Here is a 22657-nt window from a genome sequence, read left to right on the forward strand (position 1 = left end):
CAGTTTTTGACAGCAATAAACATACCTGTGGCTAATTATTTTGTTTACTTCAGACATAAATACTACAGCATCTATAACCTGAAGTACACATTCTTGTTAACACAATTTTCTTAATAGGCTCCAAAACCTTACTATCTATATGTTGCAAAACATTTCACAGTGTACATGAACACAGGTCAGAGGCAGTTAAGGAAGTAATTATGTGATGCTATTACAAAAGAAACCCATCTAATGAATACAGCACTCTAAGATATTCAAAATATTTGATCCCTAATGTACATTAAATTTTTAACCCCAGTCCGTAGTTATTCCTATACCCTTAACTTACAAAGAAGAGCTACTAGATGTAAAACTCACTAAATATTTGATGGTTCTTTAGATGATGAATCTTGCCAGTTGTGTTTCCACTTTTGAACCTGCTTCACTGGAAACAAAGTTATTACACTATTTTCAAGGACTTCTGTGAAATATCCTCAACCACGATTTCATCTTTTTGCCCTATATATGCTTTACAAATATTGTATTATGTACAACTCTTTCCTGCTCACACGAAACATGGAACCAATTCAAACTTTATTCCACTTTACTCACTCTTCTCAACCAATTTGAATGGAAAGTGAGTGAGTGTGTGTGTGTGTGTGTGTGTGTGTGTGTGTGTGTGTGTGTGTGTGTGTGTGTACGCATGCACGCACCTTGTTAAAGGCTTAACTACAGTAAAATCTAGCACTTCAAGTATATTCTATAGAATGCAACCCTAACTTATGGTTTGTACAGCAGGCCAATCTTGTTTTCTGCCAGAAACATTCTCTGCAAAAGAAGTGACCATATTTTCTTTATCAAAAATTTCACCCTTTCACAGAAGTTTTGCATTCTCATTACTGCCATTTGCAACACCCCACTGCCCCATGATTTGTACACAAGGAAACTGACACCAACTTCAGTTTATAATGGTACAGGTAACATTGAACACAGGTGGCATTAAATATCTGAAAAATTGGCACAGAAGATATTCACAGCCAAAAAGTAATAGTTTATTGTACAACTTCTCTACAACACATTGCACTTTTAGCTCTGAGATAGGACAGAAGGAATCTAGGTTCTGCCTGCCAAGCATGTTGTATTCTGACATTTTTCCAAACTAATTTGCAAGATAGCTAGGAATGAAGGTTAAGAATCCAATGAAGATATATTAACTATTAACAGTTTTACATGATACACAATAAATGAAATTCTTTATTGAAGACAATTTACAAATATGTATTCTTATAGCTTTAAAGATTTAACACATACTCATTGTTTATACTAACAATACGAAAAATCTCAGACTGGGAAAGGAATGAAATAACTGTCAGACAATACCTCACATGAAGGAACAGATCAATTTTGTCTTTTACATTCAGTGCAGCAGAAGTAGGCAGTGATGCTGTGAAGGAAGTCCAGTGAAGCGAGAAACTGCCCATTACACTGATATCATTGACTCCATATTACATTTCAGAAGTGTATGACACATCACAAAACACTCTGTACAAGCTACTGAAGGAATGTCAGAGGCTGGAACAACCACCCCTTCACCACAGCACTTTTTTCTGCAGCACTGGGTTTAGAAAAGTACTTAAAAATATACACAAATGACCAACATTCATGAAAGGATTTCTGTAACACTGTTGTTACCTTTATAGGAAAGACAAATAGGTGAGTTTCTGTAAGTAGCATTAAGTACTTAAGAACTACACAGCATGAATCCAGTTGAAATGCACACACAATTTTGAATATATGATCAATAAAACTGCAAACTGCACATTGGGGATAAAACATTACATGAAAGAAAACTACACAAAAATTTTCATTCATTAATTCTTTTATACAACCACTTAGATACATTGAACTGATTCAAGCTTCTTTCCACTTTAGTTACTCTTGTCAAGAAGTGTTGTCAAGAAGTGTTAAATGGAAAGCAGAAATGCAGGTTCATTAATTCTTGGTTTCAGCGTTCTTCTCCACCACTGTCAACTTTGAACTGTCACTTCATTTTGATGTCATCATTGTGACGAATTCTGAAAATTAAGTATTAAGGTGAGCAACTGCCAATCCACAATTGTCAAACAATACAAAAAGAAGCTTCACACACTACTACATGAAGAGCACATTTCAGCAATACACACACACATCACATCTATAAAATTTAAAGGCTAGCAGAAACTTGAGCACACAGCAATATGCTAAAATTTTGAGTGCAGTCTCATGCCTTAGTAATGAATCACTCCAAACCAATACATCTGTATACATAAATATGTAGATAAAATAATGATAATTCAAGTGAAAGAACTAAATGACTATGTACACTGAATTTTTCCATGGTTGCAAAGAGCTGCCTGAATATGTATGTATGTATGTATGAACTCTCCCACATATACTTTGGAACTGAAATGAGCACTTGGGTTTAACAAAGTTCTAGCATAGAAATTATGTTACTCAGATCCTACAAGCCTGGTACAACCCCATATTGTTTTTACTTTGTTATCTAATGACCATCCCTTCTGCACTATTTTTTCAAGACTATCATATCCAGCACATCAAAATTTTTCAGGTTTATGTAACTAACTTGAAAATTCCAACTTTCCAGACCCATTTGCAGAGAGCACCACTTGGCTTCAATATCTGATCAATGTACCTTGTGGCTTGCTACAGGTTGCTGTGAATTTCTGTTGCAGTGTACGTTTCTACAGAGGGGGTGACAATTTATAATGAGCACAGTTTGGCCAGTGTCTATTGCACTACCACTATGGAGCAACCCCCCCCCCCCCCTACACCCTCAATAGTCCCCTGTAGAAGACTTGGGGCACTCCTTTTCAACTTTAGGAAACAAACAATCAAGCTTTAAATTGTCCTCTTTCCTCCAGTTAAAATAACAGACTATATATTACCTCTCTGTACTATCTTCGCATTTACTCAAGACTCACAGGCTCTTTATTTGGTCGAGTTCTGGCAAGTTACATTGTATATTATTTGTCCCATTTCCTCTTTGACAACTGCCTTGATGTACCTCTACTTGTTCCTTCATTATTCTTCATGTCACCTGACCATGTAAACTTGCTCATAACTATATTTCTAATTTTTCTAGTCCTCCCTAAGTCCAGTGATGTCAAACGTCATGGGGAAAAATTTAGGAACAGCCACTAGGAGCTGTCACTTGAAGGCCAAGAATCTGGTGCTGTTATGTTGTTCATATATTTGTAATGTGGAGGCCTGGCAAACAGGAAAGAAGTTTTCTTCATGGACACATGAATGAAGTTACACCAAAAATTCAGGCAACTAGTGAAGAAGTTAATTACATTTTTGGAATTCAAATTCCCATTGTTGAGAATATGGGTGGGGATGCAGAGCCAACCAACACCAATCTCAACATATGCTTGGGTAAGAAAAGAATCACTAAAACTTTTATACAGAACAGAACCATTAGGAAAACAGTAATTTTTATGGGGCAGATTATGTGGGACAATGAAGGTAACAGATGACAGAGGAACACCAATCCATTTTTGGAAAGAGAGAGATAGGACAATTTCATCAATCCATTTAATACACAGTGAAAAAGCTACAGTATTAATACCAAGAGCCATACCCGATTAACACTGATCAGATACTGCAACCCATTGTGAAGAAAGAAGTGATATGAGATTACTACAGATGACATGATTTTAATGATAAAGATGAAGACAAAGCAAAATGGCATCTAGTGTTTGGAGCTGAAGCTGAAATAAAACATCTTTTCACTGTACGAAAATATCAGTAATGACTGACAAAAAGTAACAGCCAAACTAAACCACAATTTAAAAAAGCAATGTCACATCTGCAGGGCTGTAGCTGCAACAAAAATTGAGTTCAATTAGAAGTGAGTTCTGTTCTCAGCAGATGAAATTTTAAGATTTTCAAGAAAATCTCAAACCACAGCGTAATATTTAATAACTGTTTTGAACCTTAACAACTATGAAAGTTTTTGATTTATAGTAGTACCAGCTTTCAGTATAAAACTTTATATGAAGCACAAATCCTGTAATTAAATTTTTAAGTAGGGTAAGCATGACAAATATAGCAGCAGAATAATTTCTGAGCAGAATGTTAACTATTTATACTAACAGACTATCCTAATTTGTGTAAACATACACTGATTGGCACCAGACAGACTACAAATGATAGAAGGAACACAATGTTATTCCACAAGGGCTACCTGTAACTCCCTGGCCAATATTAAAGAAATAAATCTCATGAATAATGCAACCTGCCAAAAATACAATCAACTTCAAATGCAAAAAGAGGAAAAATTAACAACCTAACTGAATTGTCCCCAACCTAACAGAGTCACTTGAGGGTAAGTGACACTTCTACATAACTGCCAGAAATCAAAGGCTCACTTTTCCAGTACATTTTGGCCACATTTATAATAAAGGAAAAAGTCTGAATTAAGCAATGGATATATTTCTTTTCCACACAAATCAAAAATGTTGACATAAAATACATTTACAACCCATGCACAATTACTAGCAATACCAGCAATTACCAACACGAACCAATATTAGAATAAGAGAAGTGTCACAGTAATTATTATAACACAACCAAACATTACTTCCCAACATTTGCCGATCTATATACTATCATATCAACTTTCACATTGCATAAATTGAAGAACAAACAAAACTGGAAAGAAACATGAATGGTAGGTGCTGCCAAAACTAACTTTTATACTTATGTTAACCCTCAAGTGGGTGTGCCCATGTATAAATAACACCAATAACAAATGACTGTTTTTGTTCTGTTCCACTGTTTTACCTACTGCTTCTTTATTGCTTCCGGTAACACAGTAATAAGTTGTCATGTATCCAAATGAACAGCAGTAATATAAAATAAACAGCAATGTAGGCAAGAAAAAGTTTACAAGCCACGCAAGAAAACACCCAGATTCCAAGCTTGCAGCAGAATCCTGTAATTGGGTTGTTATCTACAAGATAATTAGTAATCAAATGAGCATTTGGTAGGCATCTGATCCAACTTTACTGTTTAATGCTCTGAGGGGCTCATTACTGAGGGTAATACTTGCATCTGTCCGTAATGAAAGTCTTATTGTTTCAGTAAACAGTAATGTATCTCAGTTTATGATAACATTGTCTAATTAAACTAAGATTAAACTGTGATTTTGCTCATACATGTTTACCTTGTTAACAAAGGGCAACTATTCTTTACGCTGCACAAAGTGTGCCACATGCCCACGTGTTAAACTGCTTGAGGGTTAAAATGTCTTGCACCGACCAAATATTACCTCCATCCCTCAATCATTTTCCTGTGAACTAATTTTTCCAAGGAAGTAGAAAAAATGATTTGCTCAAATTACTGAAGAACACTGTAGTTGGGTACTTGTATGATTTATGGAAATAAGAAAATATTGCAGTTATGTGAGCAATATACGTTGGAAAAGACTAGATTTAAACATTATTCCAGAACAATTAAAATTCCCAAAAAGGTCTATCCATGGATAATACGCATGACTTAAGTGTGAAAAAGAAATGGGTCTACAGACCCTACGATCTTCACACAAATGCATTAAGATAGCACAAGATTACGGCATGTGAGTAAGCTACTAAAATAATATATTTTTCAAAATGGATAACTTAGCATATACTTTTCAAGCTCTCAACCTATTTTCAGGAAGTAACATGTCACTTCACTCACTACCTACAAATCCATTTACAAGCCAGTAAAAGGCTGGTATAGAAGGCTTGCAGTAGTCTGCTAACTGATGGTAAATTTTGATTGACAAGAGTAACTATGTAAAAATTTCAGAATCCAAATGTACACATCCATGGGTGTTTGTAGCTGGCACCTTTTCTGAAAATGCTCACATTATAGTACCTACACCTTACAGAACCAATAATGATTCCTCATTCTTAAACTTCTTCAGATCTATAAATCAACCAAACCTTTCAAACCTTCAACAAAAATAAAATTTTTACTAAGTCACTCAAGTGCAAGGCCAGTGGTCAGAAACTAGTATCTTAAATGGATAACAGTTTTCCACTATGTATTCACAACAATTTATTTGTTAGTATTCTTACTACATAGAGAGCACCCACTTCCTTAGCAATGAATATGCCTTTCACAACACGGCTCGCTTGGAGGAAAGCCCGAGAGCCACTAGTGGGAACATAGGTCAGTGTTTGCTACAGCTAGAGGAAGAGCACTAGCTTGGAAACTAGTGAAATGAGCTATTCCACGTGTCAACAGCATTCATTTTCAGCTTTGTAATAAAACTAGGTTGACGGGTCTGCTAAGAGTGCTCACCCTAAATATATCCAGCAGGAGTGAATGTGTGTCAGGCTGTAGTTTTCACTAACAACTTTAGTATGTTATCTCTAACACACAGAACTGCAGAAGACTACCCAGAATATAAAATCAATCATTCCAAAAACAGTGGCATGAATAGTTCACATGGAAAACTGTGTCTTACCATGAGAACTGATCACTTAAGATCTAAGAGGGGGAACTCAAACACAAACGAACATCAATATATTACGACTAGAAACATTTCAGTGCTGTGGCTTCTTATTCAATCTGAACAACAAACTTCTCTACTGACCTGGCAGTGTTACGTAGCTATTCAAAATGGAAGTGTAGGATTTCAATGAAGTGGCCAAAGTCAAATGGTACGTAATGTGCACAGCTGACAAAAGCCATTTTTTCACTTTCAACATTGCTTCTGCATTCAAGCAGTCCCAAAGCATCATTTCATAATGTAATCAGATTTGCATTTGACTGGATTGTTTGAATGCATAAGCAATTCTTAATGTGACAAAGGCTTTATTCAAATGTGCCTATTCTGTTTCAATTTGCTTTGACCACTTCACTGAAATCCCACATCTGGACTTCATATCTGTAACACAGAACATATCAGTAGAAAGTTTTTTGCTAATATTGTGGTATTTCAAGTAGAGGGAAATACAGCAGTAAGTCATGACACTTGATTGTGTGTTTTGCCCTATTATATTGATATTTTGTTTCTTCACAATACGAAAGTTCCTCTCTCCATTTCATCTGGACTTGTCAAAGTCAGGTTATACAGCATTTCTTGTCTTCTGGAGTATCTAATAGCAGACCTCTACTTCCACCCTCCCACACAGATAATACTCTGGAGTTTTCTAGTGAGTACACAGGCCATTACAAGTCCTCAGATGATTAATGCAATAATCTCCAAATGGCATGTTCAGATATGTAGTTATTTGTGAAGAATGGGTGATGTCAGTAATGATGGCATCACATGGATTTCTGTATGCCCAGCAGAACGATTTCCAGTAACTGTGGCAGCATATCTGTAGATACTTTTGACTATTTAGAGTCATCAGTAAACCTATTTTTGAAACACACCACACACACCATCCACTTTTAAGTCAACAGTGTGTAATTGCTACAACTGATTTGCCCATGCTTTGTCAACTATGCTTCACTGGTCAACAGAATGTAGAAGAGAAACCCCTACAGCTTTTGTGGACACCATTCAGAGAACTGAAATTTTTAAAGTCAGTGCCATGAAGGTGCTGTTAGAGCAAAATGTAGAGAACACGAGTATGAAGGAAAGTCGTATTTGCACAACCCTGCTCCAGCTGCTCATACTCTTGTATTCAGGCTACCTCTTAGTGATGTGGATTTGGTTATAGCTGCTGACATGTTAGTTGCATCTCTGATCTCAATTAGGGTTCTTTTTCACTTGCATATTTCATTCATACTAAAAGAAATGACCACTTTTACATTCCCAGAATTAAGATTTTCCAACAATCTACAACATTTTTATCACTCCCATTAAATTGTGTATGTTCACAATGTTAATTCACACCAGGTTTTGTATTAACATACACTTTTTGCATGATTTACAGTTTATGAAACAATGTCTGAAGAACAAACTGATGCAATGGACATAAAATTAAGCTTGTATGGCACTGGCCTTAAAAGTAGTGTTTAATGCTCTACTCAACACATCCAAGTCAGTAAGAATCTGAAAAATTTGTGCTGTGTTCCTGTCACTGCTGAGCTCTATTTGACATGACGGTTGATGGGAGAAACCAGGTTCATTCAAATGAAGGTATCATGGCCTCTTAACAGTTTTCAAATTGTCCCTTCTGTGCATGCACCACTTCATGATGGTTGTGATCATCATGAAAACTTTGCATTACACACGTTTCGAGTGTTTAGTTGTTTGGCCATTAGCAGTGCCATGTGACACCTTTATCTTCCCTTTGCATTGCTCCAATGTTTTTGTTTGAATAACTAAACACTGCACAAGTTACATAATTTTTAAGCATAACATGACACATTGAGAATTTATTTTCATTGTCTAGTGTGAATATTTACTTAAGTATTTTTGTGATGTTTCACTAACAGTATGGTTTTCCGCATCATGAAGGCAGCACAGCACCTTATAACCACAAAAAAGTTACAACTGTGCAAGAGGCAAAATATCACACAATACCTGAGTAAATATTTGCACCAGACAATCAGAAATTCTCTTAATACCATGCAAAGCAAAAAAAGTAACTGTGCACTGTTTCATTATTTAAATAATGAAAGACAGAGTTGCAGGCTTTTCATAAATATTCATTATAACAAATGAAATTAAGTCAAAATTTCTAATTCCCAGACAGTTACCAGCTCTACTTATTTCAATAGCTAAACTTAGTATAAAAATTGGATAACCTTAATTAGGTAATGAAAGACCCTGGTGAGTATAGAGCGTATTATAAACTACACATAGGCAAGGGAGTTCCTATACGTAACCTTTACTGCTTAAAAAGTTATTTCCCACATTTATATTTTGTCACATTTTTAGATATTTTTTTCTCGATTTTCTTGAAAATTGAGAAAGTGGGATTTCACTTATAATGATTTCAAAGACAACCGCACAACTGCCATAATTTTAAAGCACTGCACACATAAAACATTAACCTCTTTGCAACAAACCAGAACAGACAACTATTTTCAAATAATTGTTTAAATTATAACTGCTTTACTATTAGGGCAATATATGGTTGGTTCATTGCTTAAAACTATTACTGTTCATATTTCTCAAAAGATATGCGATTGTTTAGTTGTTTTCACTGAATATAAGAACAGTCTGGAACTCCTAAGTCAAAGTAACTTAATTATGGGAACTATGTAAAACAGCACTGTGTATACTTATCGTGCTCAAAATGTATCCAGACCCATTACAAACGTGCTTTATCTGCATCTACTGCAGAGGAGATCTTTTAACAGATCACAAATTCATGCTCAACTGCCGTATCTGTTTTAAAATTTCCTGCAGTGGTCACTGCAGACTACATGTTTGAGGAAAGAAGTCCAGGGGACCTAAGTCTTGACTTTAAAATCTAGGTTGGTTGATTTGGGGAAAGAAGTTGTGAGGTCATTGATTTCATCTGAGTAGGGAATGATGGGGAAAGAAGTCTGCCATGTCCTTTCAAAGGAACACTCGCAGTATCTGACTGAAGTAATTTATGGAAATCATGGAAAACCTAAATCAGGTTGGCCAGACGTGAATTTGAAACCATCATCCTCCCAAATTTAAGTCCAGTGAGCTAAACACTGTGCCACCCCACTCTGACTTTAGGATCTAGAGAAGAGTTTCCACAGCAAATCTGAACAGCACCTCCCTCACATTGGGGCATCTGGTAACATGGTGGACCATAACCTTCAGACACACACACACACACACACACACACACACACACACACACACACACACACACACTTGTGTAAAATTTACCATTCTCTATTCCTTTAGCAGACACACATTCCATTTCAATCAACTCTTGAATGAAAGAAAACTAACATTATTTCATTATTGATTTGCCCTTGTGGATTTTTGTTTTGTTTCAGAAGAGTTGCTAGTGTCAGTCAGAATCTGCCTTTTGAAATCTTCCAATAACATGTTTTTGTTTCACCAGCTGTCTTACTGTCCAAATAGATTTGGATCAGTCTTTAAACATGCCAACAGTTCACGACTAATTGTTGCAAAATGACAGTCCTCCTCCTCCCTGGATGTAACATTAGGTACCAACCCTGTTCACCCATTTCACTTTTCCAGTCATCAATCCTAACAGACAGAACTAATTTTACCACATTTATCTCCTGTGCTACAAGCAAACAGTTAAACTGATCACTAATCTAAAGCCCTTCCTCTTTGGTCACATTTTTATGAATATGAATCAACATGGGATTTATCCAGAGCAACAGAGATTTCTTCACATTAATCTCAGAGTGGTTTATGCCACCCAAAACATTTTGGGCATAATTTTGTCCTTTGGAGCCTGAGAGGTCATACCAAGTCCCCAAACCAAATCTTTTACAGATTTCCCATTTTCACTTCAAGCACTATTAAAGCTAACTTGACATTCCCACCACATCCCTCCACAGTGATCAGGGGAAAAACTAATCAATTGCAAGGAGTGAACAGTTTACTACCAGAACACGAAATTCCTGCATAAAAATGCAACTGCTGCCTAGGAAACATGTAATAGTGATCAGATACATTGTCATGATTTTCTTCAGTTGACTGGCATGTCACCACTCCATTCGGCACTGTAGACATACTGTAAATTTGGCACTGAATGTACTATTGTATCCAAACTTAGAAGGCCTGTCTACTAACAGTCATTTTGCTTTCCTCATTTATCATCTTCCTTACAGTATATTTCATTGTTGTACGAACTCCTACATTAATAAAAACTAAATTCATTCTGATTATGAATAGGCACGTTTTTGGTACGAGTTTGATATTAGTTCCCAGTACAAAAAATGAATGCATCTATGATGAAATTAAAAAAAAACTCAATTGTCAAAAAGATTTATCTGCCTTAATTTTACTTGCAGAGACTTCATCTACTTGCACTAAATACAAGAGCATCAACTTCGTTTTTCTCTCTCAAGCATTGCAACATAACATACATACTACAAAGAATACCAATTAACCAAATATCTTCACATACAAACAGGAACAAATTCTAAACAATGGGGAACTAATTACCAATTACAATTCTGAACTGCAAAATACTAGAAGAAGTAACACAAAGTGGATCAACATCTACATATTCATAACACTGCAGTGTAAGAATTTCTTTCTTAGCAGCAAAATATGATAATTCCATTTATCTGTTATTCATGCAGATCTACAGCAGTTTCTGCCTTACTAAAATGGCAAACAATCTTAAAAGTATCACTAAATTTAAGATAAAAAGCATACTGTGAATGTCAAACACATAAGTGAAGACTAATTTTCAAGCTATGTGAACTGTTGCATGCTATTTAGCACTGATTAAAATTTGGAATGCCAAGAAAATTAAAATCTACAAAGGAGGACACTGTGAGAGAAATGGATAAAAAATAAAAATAATGATGTTTAAGGTTTTAATTTTTCTCAGCAGTAGCCAACATGGCTATAAAGTCAACATTTCGGATAGGAAGCTAAAATCAGAAATTGGTATTGTGAAAAAGGTATTACCAGAACTGAAAAAAAGTTTTACCCCAAGCCTACACAAAATCAATGCTAAATATGCTTACAATTAACTGAGTATTCTAATTAGATGAAATGGATGCTGAACATTCTAATGGAGACACTTCTTATTAATCCCAATAATGTCAGTTACCTCATGAATGTCAGTTTATTATATAACCGCACATTACAAAATATGACAGCCCCTTGCAGAAAATCTTTTAGACGTCTGCTTAGCACAACTAACATATCAAAGCACACAATTAGAGATCCTCCCTCATTTGCAGATACAATAATTATTATGACTGTGTGAGAAGACAACCATGCCATTAGTAATGATTCAGGAACACTTGCATTCAAACTGCAACTATAACACTTAATTCCACTGCCAACAGCTTATACAGTTATGTTATAGGACAAAAAAGTCTGCTAGTTACATAATTTAGTAACATGAAAAATTACAAAAGAAGCTAATTCAGTCCTCTAGTTATTAACACAATTTGCAGGGACTGTTAAAAGCTGCTGTTTTACATTTACTGTCCATTAACTAGCTAAACACTCAATTTCACAAAATGAAAATTATGTAGACTGGCTTGCAAAGAAAAAAAAATCATGTACCAACAGTGACAAAGAAACTAAAGTCAGTAAAATGGACTAAACCTACAATAACTGTGTCCAGGGTTAAAATGTTCTGTACGATGCACAGCAATGCTTTGTTTGGTTGCATGAATAATGGGTTAGAAAAGTAAAAACTATACATAAACATTAAAAAAAATAATGAAACAAAAAGTCACTGAGAACCTTATACTGGGGGTGCTTGAAGACAAATAACATTCCGAAAAAGCATTTTAAAGCACTGACCACCGGAACTTTAGACAGCTTTGGCCTGAGCCCAGTCTAACTGCTACACCGAGTGAAAATTATTTGAGCAAGGGCATGGAAATCTGCAAGAGGAGAAATTTGCAATCAAGAGTGACCACTTCATAATACAAGCATTATTGTGCATACAAAGTCACGGCTATAGGTCTGACATATTTACAGTTACACAATTTAATTTGAAACTAAGTATTATTATGTGTGTGGTAAGATACAATCATCAAATTCTTCAATGTTCAGGAGTACAACTTTTTTGAAGAGCTTGTCTACTGATGATTGCACCTGGCCACCACAAATTTACCATCAGTGCAGCTGTTACCTCTAGGTAATGAAACTACTTCACTGCAGGGAACATTAATAGTTTCATTTTTACTATAATGTCTACGTCCTGAAACAAAGATTAAAGTGGTATATTTCTTTCAAACTATAGAAATACACTGAAGGTCCCTGTATTAAAATGATCTTCCACTCTCTAAATGAACAAAAGTTTCACGCACAATCTTAAAAATCTGGAAGGGAATCCCTGGGATTTGCTTCCATTAATTGTTAGAGGCAATCCGCATTGGTAATTTCAGGAAAGATATAACAGATAAGTACTAGCATCACAGTTCTTTTTAGGAGAAATGCACACTTGACACAAATGAATTTCCACAATACCTTTCAGCTGAACTAATGTTCCATGAACTATGACTATAATCTTAACACCAACAGGACAATTCCTTTCTGACAACCCCTGCAAATTCTGTCCCTATCCCCACCCATTGGTCAACATACCAATAGACCTGCTGAAATCTCACTTTTGTCCCATTTTCAATAAAAAAGTATTTATTATAACCAAAATTGCAATGATAATATTTCAGAATGCAGTTTCAAATGCTATACAATTTTATACATGGCTGAATTCTTTCACAATACTGATGTGTAACTTTCAGCATTAAAAAATCAAATTCCACACCTTAGTGTGTGAGCAGATATGATGTGTATTGTGGTCACCACTACCACCACATCATACCCAAGAATTAGGTCTTGTAATAAAGACTTCAGTGCAGCTTCAACACAAAATATCAGACTTTTTCACACTCCGTGAGAGTATGAATGAAGCCATGAGAGCTGAGTAATTAAAATATTTTAGAACTATGCTGTCACTGAACTGGTAGAAAGCTGACAGCAAAGCCACATACTGAAATTAAACTTGATACACAACTTGGCTGCAATGAAAGCTTAGAATAGTCAACTAATTTGGGGCACAGGGTCACAGTCATGTGGAACACAATATGGTCAAGGGAAGACATATCCAGAAAAAGATTTGTGCTGTTTATCATGCAAGACAACTAAAGCATTTTCTATTTTAAAGAATTTATCAGCCACACAATATGAGGGAATATCTGGCAGACAAAAAATTAAAGACTTCTTCTGTAATACTTTTGTGGTATTAGGATTCAAGTGAACTGTTCTTGTACCAGCAACTTCAATCTGAACATTTAAGTGCCTACATGCAAATGAAATCAATCATCATCCTCCTCTGACAGAAGAAAACATGGGTAAGTTGATCTACAACACACAAAAGAGCCATATGCGAGAGAAGAAACAACTGAAAACAGATAATCCCAGGTACCATTTCATATGGGGGAAAAGCTACGTTCAAGATCACACACACACACAAGTAAAAAAACAATGCTGCTGCTGTTTCCTACCTTCATAATTAACTTGTCCATCACCATCAATATCAGCTTCCCTTATCATTTCGTCAACTTCTTCATCAGTCAGCTTTTCACCCAAATTTGTCATAACGTGCCTTAGCTCTGCAGCACTAATAAAACCATTACCATCCTTGTCAAATACGCGGAAGGCTTCTCTTATCTCCTCTTCACTGTCTGTGTCTTTCATTTTTCTTGCCATCATAGTGAGGAATTCAGGGAAGTCAATAGTACCATTTCCTAAAAATAATGACAATATTAATAATAATAATAATAATAATAATTATAATAATAATAAATGGAATACATTATGTTCTGAGTGAAAACTAACTTCTGACATACAAATAAATGTTCACTTAATGCTCTATAATATAGGCAATTTTTTCCACACAAGTTAGGATTTTAATTACCTTTGCATCCTGAATTCCATGTACAATATGCTATGCAGGTTACACAACATACCAGAATTATTTTCTTCCTCTCTATTTCATTTAGAGATGCACACAATAAAACTATTATTGATATTCTGCATAATGTAAATATCTCAAATTTTGATGATGTGGCTATAATGTGAAATGTACATTCGAGAAATCTGGTCCTGCATAATTTTGAAAATATGTCTCTCCACAACATGCAGAACCTTTCTTTCATCATTTCCCACTGGGGCTTGTTGAACATTTCTGCTGTATTAACTATGACTAAGCATACTCATAATGCAACAGGCCTAGCTTCTGCAAATATTCTCTTCCTGTTTATTAATCCTACTACTATGTCACACTAACAAAAAATATTTAAAAAAATTGTTGGACACTTTTCCACCTCACTGTTTTAATATCACACAAAGAATCAAGTTAAAAAGATCAAGAGAAATTGGGTTTTACTGATGTGATCTTTAAGCAAGGAGAATGCTTCAGAAAATTAAACTAATGAACATACATGTTCCAGAATTTACCAAAATGTCAGAACTTTTAAACTCTCTTACAAGCAATTTGTCCGAGAACTGCTCTCAGTGGGAGATGTGGGAAATAAAGGTGAAAGTGAGTGGTAACCATTTAGAGATAAGGACATAAATATTGCCCTACAATACAAAATATTCTCCACCTTTGGTGGGCAACACCAGCAATCCCTCACCAATATAAATGGCAACTACCTGTGATATCAGCAATATTACCCAGCCATACAATAAAACTGCCATCTGTTGCAGTCACACTACAGCAACACTACACTGTTATAGTGCCGTAAGATATGGCTCATAAATGCACTTTTAGAGAGCTACAAATGTCACATGCCAGGACATTTATAAATATTGTCAACACTAATGTACCTACCATCCATCCTTTTAGTATGCTGGATGCTACTTCTGCTTTTGACATCTTTAGTAAGAATGACACACTGACTGTCTTTCACTAATAAGTAAACTCAACTGTATACTCTAATACTCTGTAGGCACATGTGTTGACTGGGTAAATAATGCATCACTGACCCTGTAATTTTATGATAAGTGTTGAATCAAACACTTGCCTTCCTGCTTTTAAGGTTACATCAGAAGCAGAGTCTTCACATTCTGTAAGTTCTCAATTTCTTGGTAAAATTAAAATCTTTTAATCCAATTTAGCAATAGATTTATGTCCCAATCCACTGATAAGCACTTACAGAAATATAACCTTGCTCCACGGCTGAGGTCACTATTCATGTTTTTGCAGTGGTGCTCTACTCTGAGGTAAGCCTGTTCAAATTCTGATGGTGGCTGGTAAGGGGAGGAAAGATGCTGGCAAATAGGTCCCCATCACCATTCTGCACCAATGTCCCAGAATAAATTCCAAACCTCTCTCCACCATCACTAAGTGACTGCATCTGAAACTGTTGATGGTGATTCGTCTGTCAGATGGAGATGTTAAGCTCAGTGGCCCTGTTCAGAAGGAGAAGGAGGCAGCAGCTGTGTGTCAGCACCAGATTTCACTCTCCTTTCTATCATCATCTCCAACACAATGCAAAAACACTACACAAATAAACAGTAAAAACAGAAAACCTACCGAATTTGATGTATGTAACAGAAAAACAATTTAAATACAGAATGACCACCTCTAACTGGTTAGCACTGTGTGGAAGGACTTGGATTCAATTTCAGCATCACTTCAGAGTTTCTGATGTGGGATTGCCTGGAATGGGGTACATTCAGCCTTGTGATGCCAAATTAGGATCTGTTTGAATAAAGAAGCAGCAATATGACCAAGATTCATCTACTGACAATTACAGCGGGGAAGTTCAGTGATACAGCGATCACATTTCAGAATCTTAGACTGCTCCTGTGTTTTAGGCAGCAGTCTGCCAGCAGGGACAGGTTAAGGCCTAATCTCTGAATGGTGGATACATTTACATTACAAATACAGAATCTACCAAATTTAGCTAATGTATGTAATTACAGGAGGAAAATAAATTTCAAGCACACCTCTTTGCTACACTCTTAAACAGACAGACTAGGGACCTACCACAATGAGGTGTGTCAGTTTTGCATTTACCCCATTCAAAAATGTTTGCCATGAGTAATAACAACATTACAACCATTAGTTGTCACTCAGGAACATTCCAAGTACACCCTTTCCCACTGGTTAGTTAATGCCCCAAGTAGTTTGGCCTATGCCACTGCTACAGAAATACATTTGGATTACAAATGTCTAGTATCTAATGAGGTTGAGTGCAGTACCTGTACAGCTAGTTCACTGTAATCCTGAATGGAAAATAATTTTCCAGCTCTGATCTAAAAATCAGTACTTACTGGGTTTCCACCAATGTTTGAAAACTAAATATGTCACATGCATGAAATCAGTACTACAGCTTTCTTTTGCTTTTATTAAAAATGTACCACTAACAGATTCAGTCTATCAACTCCCACATAAAATGCAAAATAAGAAACAGTGTTCTGGTTTGAAAATCCATAAAACTGCTGACCTACATTTATTCATAATATAAATGTATGTCAGTTCAGTTATCAGTTGAAGTTATCAGATGGAGTGAAGTTCACCATGAAGTTACAAAAATTGTCATAACTACATACTGGTGATAAATTTTTAATTTGTGGCAATGGCTCAATGTACAATATTCTGAATCTCTATCTGAATACTCATTGTTTTCAGAAGGATTTTTTTCTTTAACTTAATGAGCTAAAACTTATTAATGTGACTGTCATAAAACATAAAATAACTTGTGTATGTTGTACAATGACCCTTCACTAGAGCAATAACAAAACCTAATCTATTGTACTTTTCTATTTATAGACACTGCAAATTCTTGGTGGAATTAGGGTGAGGCTGACTGTCAGCTTTAGCAGTTATACGAAAAAATTTGTGAATGTGGCAAGAATGTGACCCAATGAATGCAGCAACAATGACTCACAGGATCCAACAATAGTTTTCTACAAACAAGTCTAATGGTGGAAAGAGGAAGTGTGTGTATGTTAACTTGCGAATTTGTCTTGTAGGCCACTGTTCTGTTTGTTGCACCATACAGTTAATAAGAGTTGTCAGTGCGAAAAATGCTGTGTGTGTACACAATGAAAAGAAGTGAATAGAGGAAATATAGCCTGTATGTTTTAGAACTGTGCCTCTCAGAAATTTTAAATTGAAAAACAAACATTAAGAAAGCTAGCCAAATGTTTCAAATTCCCAAAGAAACCCTAATAAATAGGATTCAGGGTCATATTAGTAAAACAAAAGGTGGTCAGCCGGTTTTTAGTGCTAAAGAAATCTGGTCACATTTTTTGTCAACCTTTCTTTGTAATGTTGTTATGAGACTGGTATTAAGACTTAATTATTGTACCAGATTTATTTTTCAGTTATTGGACATTTCAGAACAAAGTCCCCCTGAGCCACTAACAATCCACAATTTTGACAGAATTCATCAATTTCACCCCCACCTGGGGATAAAGTTGACTGACAGCTTTTTTAAATTTTATTACCTGTTACAGCAACAGGTGATAGATCAAAAATTTTGCTACCACAGCTCAGTACCCAAGGTCTGAAAGAAAAACCAATACATTACTGTTACTGCATTTTGAAGTATTTAAAGTCCAAAATCAGTCAACTTCATCCCATTTGATGGTACTTTTGTTTTTCAGTGTTTTACGACAGTCAACAGAAAAGGAAAAATATGCGAAGTTTACCATCTGCATCAACTTCATTTATCATGTCTTGTAATTCTGCTTCTGTTGGATTTTGACCAAGTGAGCGCATCACAGTTCCGAGTTCTTTTGTGGTGATTGTCCCATCACCATCTTTATCAAAGAGGGAGAAAGCCTCTTTGAACTCTGCAATCTGTTCCTCTGTTAGCTGATCTGCCTGTAATTTTAAACAAATCCATGGAATAGTACACAAGGAGCACACATACAAATCTGGATATCAACTTTTCACTACAGTACTTAACATAACAATGAAGACTCATGTTTGGCACACAAAAACCATCCTGTCAGTTGTCAAAGGTCTGTTACAGTAAAGAGGTGAAATATTAATGTAGATACGTGTAAGTGTTGTCAATTCTTATGATAAACACATCTGACGTTTCAATTTCAGATAAGTGTTGCTGCTTTTAATCACTAGCTAAATTCTGAATGATTAAAGCACTACTGTGTAGTACTTGCCTCATTGCCAGTTTAGCTATGACATCAGAACTAATCTTTTCTCACTATTCCAAACATGTAAGGTAACATCTTAGATTCACACTTCATGGATCATTTGCATGATAAGTCTTGATGTGGGACAAGCAATTTTACACTGACATAACAGGTTAGTTTGTAACTATGGTTACATTTTTAACATTTATAAGCTTTGGTTTGAACTGAATACATTGTGTATTTTTAAAATTTAGGTTGATGCCATTTGCATAAAACCAGTCAATAACACTTAACATAGAAGGTCTATAGACCAGGAGTGCATGTCATTTGTAGCTTTGGAGCAGTCAACATTACAGAAACACTGTATTCACTTTTTAACAGCAGAGTGCATATTTCACTAGATTGGGACAGTATATTACCACCAGATAAGAAAATGAATACTGAGTACAATATTTCAATATCTATAAATATGAAATGAGGAGCTGTAAAGCACTGAAATTATCCCTCAGTTTGAGATAGCAACAAAAAGTTTATCTGTCAAGGCCATGATTACAGTAAAATAGGACCTATGGGGCCACAGAGTCAAAGTAAGTTGCAGAGTAAGAATACAGCTTTAGGTACAATCACATCACTATGAAATGTGAACGCTGACAGTATGTAAGAAGCCTCAGCTGCATTCAAATATTATAAGAAGAAGAAGGCTCCACAACAAACTGCATCTCATTTTTAAGAAAAGCAATTTGACATCTCCCTCAAGATCAAGTTAAACAGTATCAAGCAGTTCAGCTGTGACAATAGCAACTTTTCAAACCACTACCAACATAACACGGCTTACAAGATGAAAACAATTGAAAGACAATATAATCTTCAGGGAAGAAAACTACATTGTCTCATAAATAGGACTAACAGGGGATAGTGAATAGATATGAAGGGCAGCAAGAGTGAGTACAGGATGTTGGACATATGGAATCACCAGAAGAAGAATTGAACTGACAAACACTTGCAGATTAGAAACTATACAGTGAGAGCCTACTTACAAAATGTCAAGAACCAGCTTTCAGTAATGAATACATGTCCTGCAACCACCTATTGGTCTAATAGGAACTGCAAAGTTTAATTACAGCATGGACAGAGGTTTCAGCAGTCACTCTTTCTGTGCACCATACACGAGTAACAGGAAAGCCCTAATAACTGGTGAAATGGGACGTACCCTCTGCAGTGCACTTCAGTGGTTTGAAGAATATGGATGTAGAATATTCCATAATGAGTTATTGTCAGTAAGTGTAATGGATGTATTGTAACTTGTCAACCTACTAACCTATGTTACTTTTATTCTAAATTTGTAATGAACATCAGATGGCAATAACAGTATTTTAAGATTATACTTTGTGTACCCCTTTCTGTATGGGATACAATTTACAGCTTTTTTACTGTGGAATACACTGTGGGACCAAATCAAATTTCCCAACAGATGATTCACAACAAAATAATTTATTTAACCTAAATGACTAGCAGTTCCAGTAATTTATAACACTATATTCCTTTGCTAGAGCAAAAATTTCAAAATCCTAATAGCTGTCTTTTCCACCACTGAAGAAAAAAAAGGTTTGATTTCCTGTTGAGAATGAAATCATGACATGTGAAATACGGATTGACTGGTCAAGGATGGTAAAGGAAATCTACAGTACAGTGTTCAAATGACAGGAACCATGCCTGCATTTGCTTTAACAATATTGTGGCACCACAGAAGACCAAAATTTGAATTTGGGACTTTAGCCCTCCCACTGAAGATTGGAAGTCCATTCACAAACTTTGGAATCCTCTTCTCTTCTCTTCCCTTCCCTGCCCCCCCCCCCCCCCCCCCCGTTACACTAAATGCAATGCTTTACATGGTTTAGTGACAGCTCTGATGTGGGAAAATATGAACTGGCTGTAATTTTCTCAGAAATGCTACTGTTACTATGTGGTGATCAGTCCGCATGCAAGTTTTCTTTTAAAGCAGTGCAGTAATTCCTTCAATTGATGAATTCATGTTACAATGTGACAGCTAAATTTATGACAGTAACACTGTCATAGTCTAGAAAATATTTGTAATTAACTCTTTCACATTTACAGTTCTTTTTTGGGTATTTTAATGACTACAATTAATGCTTGAAGTTGACAAGTTAGTAAAAAATGAAAATATGATACAAAAAGTTTGAAATTCTTTGAAAATTCAGTAGTAGATGAGATTTTAATTCTGACATTTAACTAGGTTTTTTTCCTTCTTTTTGGAAAAGGGGGGGGGGGGGGAGGGTGGACAGGTTTGCCTACTGAAGTGAATCAGTCAAGTTTCTGAAATTTATGAATTGCAACACAATTAGATACTCTTTTTAAAGCTCTATATTAATTACTTTGTTAAGAAGTGCCTGCCCCTCCCTCCATATCACAAAAAACTGCCAGTCTGTCACATTGCGTATTGCAGTTGTGACATGTTAATGCAGACATGGTATCCTGTCAGGTGTTATATGAAGAACAGATTGTATATATTACCAACTGCAATATAAATATAAGTTACTGCTAATAATGACATATGTAGGCCTATTTATATCAGATGCAATGTGCACTGCATAAGAAATTACTATTATGGATATGAACCCAAGTCCCTTTAAGTAATTTACGAACAAAAGCAATACCTGATTTGATACGGAAGTAGTTTAAGCCTCTCCAGCGTCCTTTATTCCGTCAAAGTTGCTGACTGCCATCTACTATGATCTAGTGAATGCATATCCAAGTTTCTTTCAAAACAAAAATCAAGCCTGTTCAAGGTACCAAAATTAACACCTCTTTTGAAATAACAAATGATTACTCTCTACGATACATTGTTCTAGGATTTCTAAGCAGTCTAAATGACTATGTGAAGTAATGAAATTTTTGCAGTCTGTATGTTTAACATACGTTTGCTATTCATTATTACATGAGGCAAAAAATGAGCACTCTTGAGCAAGTATTTAAGAGGAAATCCAAGTCAACTCGCGTGCTGAAACTCTGCTCTACAACAATGCCAACAAAAAGAGCGGCTTCAAATACAGCGGATGCTGCTTTGACACGGGACCTTTCCACAGACAACTGATGTGGATCTTCGGAACAGTTGTGTACTAACGCGTAAACTCATGAGTGCGTGACAACATGTCCATGTGATGTCTGGCCCATAACCTTCGTGACCGGATGCGAGTTCACACCACCTGATTAATTCTATGTACACAAAATGGAGTGAAAACTATGTCCTGAGTGTATATAGTTTTTTTATCTGAATGACATACTAGGAAAACGCAACGTTCAATAAACTGAATATACGTTGAACAGCCGGAAAAGAAATACTACATATGTATCAGTTAGCATAGTAAAACTAAATTTAAGCAGCAACACTAACCACAGAGCGGCAAAGTTTCGAACTTTTCCATCATTAAAAACGATAAGAACTGGAAAACGTAATTTGTTTCGCGTTAGGTTATTCTAGAACTCTTTAGTAAAATAATCACATTCTATCTAAATAGAATAAGAAACCGGTCAAGCTTCGCCTAATCTTATAACTTAAACTCACCATTGCGTAGCACCCACTACCCTTCTTCCGAGCACACTACACGACGTGACGCCAAGGGCTACTCTGAATCACAGAAGCCTGGTACACAGTACGGTCATGTATTGCTCCGCCACGACAAGAAACACTTTATCATAATATGAATAATACACAGTATAGATATATCAAATTTGCATAGAACATTTGAAACTAACTTCTAAAACATACTCTTGGTCTTTTCTAAGTTCGAGACAAGTGTTTTTATTAGGGACTTTATTTTCTGCGCGCAAGAGAACTGCTCCCCTGACGTAGGGTGCGGCTGTTTACTGACATTCTTGCCTGTATTGTGGCAGCGTCTCCCTGATTGGCTGGGGCGTACCTGCAATGCGTCAAGT

At 35.9% G+C, this 22657-nt stretch overlaps 1 protein-coding gene across 2 annotated transcripts; it reads right to left on the reverse strand.

The window, feature by feature from the left end:
* Nucleotides 1–1009: 1009 nt before the first annotated feature.
* On the reverse strand, nucleotides 1010–22383 carry LOC124555235 (calmodulin). 2 transcript variants are annotated; one of them, XM_047129095.1, is made up of 4 exons: nucleotides 22287–22383; nucleotides 18257–18431; nucleotides 14095–14337; nucleotides 1010–2054 (listed from the first exon to the last, which is right to left on the reverse strand). In XM_047129095.1, the coding sequence occupies exons 1-4, from the start codon at nucleotides 22287–22289 to the stop codon at nucleotides 2026–2028; spliced, it is 450 nt and encodes a 149-aa protein (XP_046985051.1). In that variant the 5' UTR covers nucleotides 22290–22383; the 3' UTR covers nucleotides 1010–2025. The 2 variants fall into 2 exon arrangements, with proteins under 2 accessions (XP_046985051.1, XP_046985050.1); XM_047129094.1 differs by lacking the exon at nucleotides 1010–2054 and adding an exon at nucleotides 12407–12468.
* Between the last annotated feature and the right edge of the window lie 274 nt (nucleotides 22384–22657).

This window comes from Schistocerca americana, chromosome X, assembly GCF_021461395.2.
Source record: "Schistocerca americana isolate TAMUIC-IGC-003095 chromosome X, iqSchAmer2.1, whole genome shotgun sequence".
In the NCBI taxonomy this organism is placed as follows: Eukaryota; Metazoa; Arthropoda; class Insecta; order Orthoptera; family Acrididae; genus Schistocerca; species Schistocerca americana.

What these genes read in the sequence shown, in the direction of transcription:
- LOC124555235 (XM_047129094.1), bottom strand. An exon ending in AAATGAAGTTGATGCAGATG is followed by an intron (nt 14,338 to 18,256) that starts GTAAACTTCGCA and finishes CATTATTTTTAG; the next exon opens with GAAATGGTACTATTGACTTC. An exon ending in TGGACAAGTTAATTATGAAG is followed by an intron (nt 12,469 to 14,094) that starts GTAGGAAACAGC and finishes CTCCTCTTGCAG; the next exon opens with ATTTCCATGCCCTTGCTCAA.